General features: G+C 43.3%; 1 protein-coding gene across 1 annotated transcript in view; it reads left to right on the top strand.

Annotated features, from left to right (window-relative positions):
- The first annotated feature begins 237 nt into the window (after positions 1-237).
- Positions 238-6000, top strand: part of ADAMTS20 (ADAM metallopeptidase with thrombospondin type 1 motif 20) — a 185210-nt gene continuing 179447 nt past the window's right edge. The window contains exons 1-2 of the mRNA XM_077170618.1: positions 238-353; positions 973-1316. Coding sequence (XP_077026733.1) covers positions 263-353; positions 973-1316 — 435 coding nt within the window. The 5' untranslated portion in view covers positions 238-262. The remainder of the gene's footprint in view (positions 354-972; positions 1317-6000) is intronic.

The following is a 6000-nucleotide window of genomic DNA, read 5'->3' as shown; positions in this document are numbered from 1 at the left end:
GAGCGAGGCTGCCGAGAGCGAGCAGGGGGCTGCGGGGCAGCAGTGCGATGAAGCAGCGGCTCAGGGAGTGGAGACTGGCGGTGTGGCGAGACCGGCCGGCCCGGGGCCCGGGTTGCTGCTCCTCAGGCTGCTGAGACGCCGCAGCGGCCGGCACCAAGACCCGCGGGCGAGAGGGAAGAGAGGCAGCCGAGCGCGGGGGAAGTCTGCTCCGCGGCTGGCGGCACGGGTTGGCCTCCCAGTTCGGGACCCCCGGAGTGGAACCATGAGGGTGGCCAAGTGGCTGGCGGGGCTGCTCTACCAGCTCTCGCTCTTCATCACCAGGTCTTGGGAAGTTCACTTCCACCCCAGGCAAGGTAAGGTCGCCGCGGGACGCCGTCAGCGGCGCGGTGGGGCGCGAGGCCCGGGTGGGAGTTTCAGACGGGAGGGTGGGGGGAGACGAGCGGCTCAGCCCGTTGGGGGGCCCTGGCTCTGCAGGGGCTTTCGGGACTCCGGGCTCACTCAGCCCCAAGCATCCCGAGAAGTCGCAGCTGCGCTGGGTTTCGAGGAATCGCGCGCGCCAGGCAGGGAAGCGCCTCACTCCCTGGGCCACGCGGCGGGGACGCGTGGGCCAAGGTGTCGCGTGCACCCCGAGGGCATGAGTTGGCTGTGGCCGGGAGGCGATAAGAGATGGGGAAGCAGGTGGGCTGCTCAGTCAGGAGTGGCAGTCTGCTTGAAAAGGGTGGAGCAAGTCCGGGATGTGGGAAAGCGGACCACGCACAGTTACAGTAGGCACGTGTGGGCGCGCGCGCGCGCGTGTGTGTGCGGGCCAGTCAACGTGTGTGCATTCACATCCTGCCCTCAATCGTCGTGCCAGTCATCCCCACGGATGTACAGGGACCTGGGATGTGTGGTGCTAAAGTTTGGTTGAAGACGTTTGAGGTTGGAGTGTTGGGAATGCGTGGAGGCTCACAGGGCTTATCGCTCTGGTTGCAGAAGCCTTGGTGAGGACACTGGCCTCCTACGAAGTGGTGACCCCTGCTCGGGTCAATGAGTTCGGAGAAGTGTTCCCTCAGAGCCGCCACTTCAGCCGGGAGAAGCGCAGCTCCGAGGCGACCGCGCCGTTCAGGACCCACTACCGCATCAGCGCCTACGGGCAGCTCTTCCAGCTGAACCTGAGCGCCGACGCGTCCTTCCTGGCGGCGGGCTACACCGTAGTGCACCTGGGTAGGGCGGAGGAGGGCAGCGCGGCGCCCCCAGACCTGCGCCACTGCTTCTACCGCGGCCAGGTCAACGCCCGGGAGGATCATACCGCAGTGTTCAGCCTGTGCGGAGGCCTGGTAAGTGCGCTAGGGTGTTTTGACACTTTCTTGGAATCCAGTCAGTGGCCACCGGCAGAGAATGGGAAAACCGTTTTCCTCTACTGGTTGGAGACCCAGGAATGCAGGGTGGGCCACCAGATGAACTGACACCTAGGTGAACCCAAATTGAGGCCACTCCTTCCTGCAGACGGGAGAGCGGCATGGGAGGCACAAATGCGAGGATCAGCATGCCACTTGCTTGCTGGGTAAAATCGACCCCTCCGTGCAAAGCTGACTCTTTCTTGAAAGTGTCAGATGCTAGATACTCTCTGGGAGTGGCGTTTAGGGCCTCAGCTGTAAGTGGAGTGTGGTTTCCAGCAGCAGGGCAGGCTTATTCCCTGACACAGACCCGTTTCTTACCACCAATTGCAGCAGAATCCTCTCAGTTCTGCAACTGAATTTACTTAAATTTGTCCTTTGTATTTGAAATGGCAGAAGAAAAGGAGAATGAAGGTAAAGTGAAATGGCTCTTCCTCTGAAAATGTTGGATAAACAAAAGGAAAAACAAATGTTTTGTTGACAGTATGGAGATAGTAGAGGAATAGCCCATTACAGAATGGGGAAGAGCTTGAATCTGCCTGTTCAATAAATGCGTTGCTCTTAAAAATGTTGAGTATCCTCGAAGGCCTGGATGCCAGAAAATGAGAAAGGATCATTAAAATGACTATAATAAGAGAAGGATATTTTTTTACAACTTCACTGAGAGAGAAAATGAAATAAAATTTGGAGCACTGTGTTTCACTTGCTTGGCTTCCTCTATCTAAAGCAGAGGTTCTTAACCATTTTCTCCCATGAGCTCCTTTGGCAGTTTGGTGAAACTCAGGACATCTCAGCATAATACTTTTAAATGTGCAAAATAAAATGCATAGTTTTATAAAGGAAGTCAGTTAAATTTTTAAAAAGTAATCAAAATACCATAAAACTCAATTGTGATAAAATAATTTCTACCTCTTTATTAGCGCATTAAATAATAAGATCTATTGACTGGTTTATTTGCTACCAAACTTTTGTAGTGGTGATTAGTATAAACAAGCTAGTTAATCACATCAATTCTGATGTGATGTGAAGTATCGTTTTATTGTATGCAAGTCACAATATCTGTAGTATTGCCTAAATAGATAATTGAAAGGAAAATAGAGGTTAGTGAAATAGAGACATAACTTTTTGCCATACAAGTTCATGGAACCCCAGGTTAAGAACACTTGTTTTAAAACAAAATTAGCTCACTTCATGAATAACTACGTCTCATACATATATATTGAATAGGACACAAGGACTGGGGGTTTGGTTTCAGGTTTCCAGCATTCTTCCTAAGTACTCTAGGTTTTGTTAGGCTGGTTTAAAAAAATGATACCTTTAGAAGGGTGTTCAAAGATATTCTCAGAACACTGTCACTATTGATTCTTTGATTAAGTAAAAAAATTGTTAACAGTTCTCTCTAAGCCAAATGTAATTTTTCCTCTCAGATTAATTGATTTAAGAAGTCTTCATGGATGTCGAGCATTGGCCATTACTGAATAAACTTGGAAAGTCTCTTTGCTCTTTTTCTTGCTGTTATCTTGAACTGTATTTACAAGGAATGCCTTGAACAATTTCCTTCTTTTAAGGTTGCAGATAACATATAATGCTTGCAACATCAGAATGGCAGGAACACACTCTAATATTGACACAGTACCTATACATCAAACAAAAGAGAAATATTCTCTTTTTTAGAGCTTTTAAAAATGCACATCCTAGATTTACTACCACAAATTTGTCATGGTCAATATATTTTTTTGATTTAGTATTTTATGGCACAGAAAAACATTCCAGATGGGAAGCATTATTAAGAGTCATGATTCTGCTTATGTTGATTCATAATGTTGGTATTGTTCAGATTATTATTCAACAGCCCCTTTCGAATTCAGAAAAACGTTGATGTTTTTGAGTCATAGTAACTATATAGTAAGTTTCATGGATATAATTGCCTAACAGTCATCATGTATTGGTAATCTGATTTATATATTCACGTTTGCTCTCAAAAGATGTGTTCATATTATGAGTTTATTAACTTATTTTAATATTTAAAATTTTGCTTTCATTCTTATGCAACTCAGTTCTATCTGACTTAGTCTAATTACATTTGTGTAATATTGAGTTGGGGACATTGGTCATTGTAGAGATGGAAATTTTTCCAGTAATGTAGCAAGTAACTGGAGGTACCAGGATCTAAATCTTTTTTCAGTAGCATGAATTATATTATCAATTATAAATCCAAATTGCTAATGAGATTAGTGACATTTTTTTATTTTTCTCACTTTTGATATTAGATCTGTTTTATTTTAATATATGCACATATGCATATTTTATTTCTAACCCCGCTCTCACATTAACTTTATTTAGATGGATAGTTTCTTTAAAAAGCAAAACTTCTGGCAGATTTTGGAATTCATTTTCATTATCTCAGATTCTTCTCTTTAGTCTCAGATCAGTCTTAAGTCTTTGAATCTGAATAAAATTATGACACGCACATCCTGGACTAGCTGGGCTGTTTGCAGATCTACCTTGATATAGATCCAGGGAATTCAGCAGCGCTAATCTAGTCATGCTCCTGTTTGCTTTCTTACTTATCTTTTTGACCTTGTGTACTTGACTATGATGTCTTTGACATTTGTCAGTTCATGAAACAGTAAGGTCAATATTTGCTAAAAATTCTTAGAGAAGTTCCTTTCTGTTTCTAATTGTTTTGTTTTGTTTTACTTTTAATCATGAATGCATATTCTGTTTTATCAAGTACTTTTCTTAAATATATTGACATGACCGCATGACTTCCTCCTTTTTTTCTGCTGATGTGCATTGTCCTCCACATTGCTGCATTTAAGCACACATTAACAAAAATTGACCCTCTTACATGGTTTTAAAATGTTCTGAGGTCTTCCTATTGTTTGGGAGGAGGGTAAGGAAATTGTACTCTCTTCTAACATCTCTAATCTCCAGTGATGTCCTTTGTGCCCATGTCTCTTTGAACTTTCCTGGCGTTAGCAGTTGAATTCTGAGAACTTGTGGTCTTCTTCTCTTTGTTAGGGCTTAGTGGTTTTGCTTGCTGACTTAATACTCTTCCAGGCTCTCACGGGTACTCCATGTCCCTCGGTGAGTTCTGGCTACTACTCCAATGTGATTTCTTGTCTGACTGATGCACTGTGCAACCCTCATTGCTCCTGTTGCAGCAATCCTCCTGGGTAAGTTGGCTTGGTTATGCTACTGGTGATCTTCTGGACCCCTCTACTGGCCTGAAGCCCTCCCTGGCATTTGGGATTCATGGGCCCCTTCCTTTGCCAAACCCTGCCATATCTCTAATTTCAGTGTGTGTTATATGTATGTGCAGCGGGGGGAAGATGCTTCAGAGTGTTTTCCCAGAGTCCCACATAGCCAGCATACTGAAGTTCCTCTCTTGGCAGTCCCCTTAAACAATCCAAGGTGTCGTCTGTCTCCAGGATTTAACCCCCAGTGGAGAAGTTAGAGCACACACCCCTTACCATCTGTTTCTCTTGCCTCCATCTCCCTTTGCTTCCCAGATCCCCTGGAGTTCTCCTTTCACATCTCCTGTAGTTTGCCTATTCCCCTCTATCTTCCCACTTCAGTTAGCATCCACCCTCCCTTTTTCTAGTGACTACTGGGGAATGTGATTTTTAGAGGAAAGGAATGAAAAACAAATCAAATTAACATTTTCAAAATATTATTCCTATACAGCCATTTGTTAAAATTGACACCCCAACATTTTGACTGATGTCAATTAGTTGCTAGTGTTGAGATTAACCTAAACCATGTGAACCAAAGTGAAACAGTGTTTTCTTTTAATTTCTTAATGGTTGTTTTTTCCATTTTTAGAAGTCTTTTTTATTTACATGTTTTTCTATTTCTGTTTCCTTCAGTCACTGGACCATGACTAGTATCGTTTAATTTTCTTCCTAGGTGTTTTGGGCCCCAAAGTAGAAGGGATCTAAGAATCTGCCAGAAATTTTCTTTATTTAACATATATATAACTCTTGCTCTTCTAATCTTTCTTTCTCTGTAATTTTTCTTTTCTACAAATATAATTATTTACTTATGTCATTTCTCATATATTTCTTAAAATAGGTTTACTTACACATTTCCAAACCCCATAGATATGAAAATGGAGCTGTCTTAGAATTATCCATAAATAATGTAATAGCTAATCAAACTCTTTGTTTTTAATCCATTGAGATGCTGTCACAGAATTTAAAAGTATCAGGTGTTAATATCCCCAATGTAGAACTCTAAACTTCTTTTTGATGGTCATGCTATCTTTCTTCTCTTAATGTTGATAAATACTCTTGCCAAATTAGAGGTCACTATTTAATAAGTTGGAATATTATTGGTGTATGCTTGTCAGGATGGTATGCATAAATCTTACTAAGGCTGTTCCCAACAATCCATTGTGTGTCTGGTAACCCTCTTATATTACCTGGTGGGCTCCCTCGACTAAAGACCCTCAGGGACTAACCTAACTGCCTAAAAATTAACTTCACTATTTCTTAGTAAGATTTAAAGCAGTGCAGTCTTTTGGTTGGAGGAAACAGTTTCCAGATGTCATAAAACCATGCATTTGCATCTGGCTTATACAGTATTCTCATGGAGTAACTCGCAGTGGCTGTGTGTACAT

The sequence above is a fragment of the Tamandua tetradactyla genome, chromosome 7 (genome assembly GCF_023851605.1).
Source record: "Tamandua tetradactyla isolate mTamTet1 chromosome 7, mTamTet1.pri, whole genome shotgun sequence".
In the NCBI taxonomy this organism is placed as follows: Eukaryota; Metazoa; Chordata; class Mammalia; order Pilosa; family Myrmecophagidae; genus Tamandua; species Tamandua tetradactyla.
Note: the sequence above shows the minus strand (reverse complement) of the source record. Positions and strands in the feature narration are given on the sequence as shown.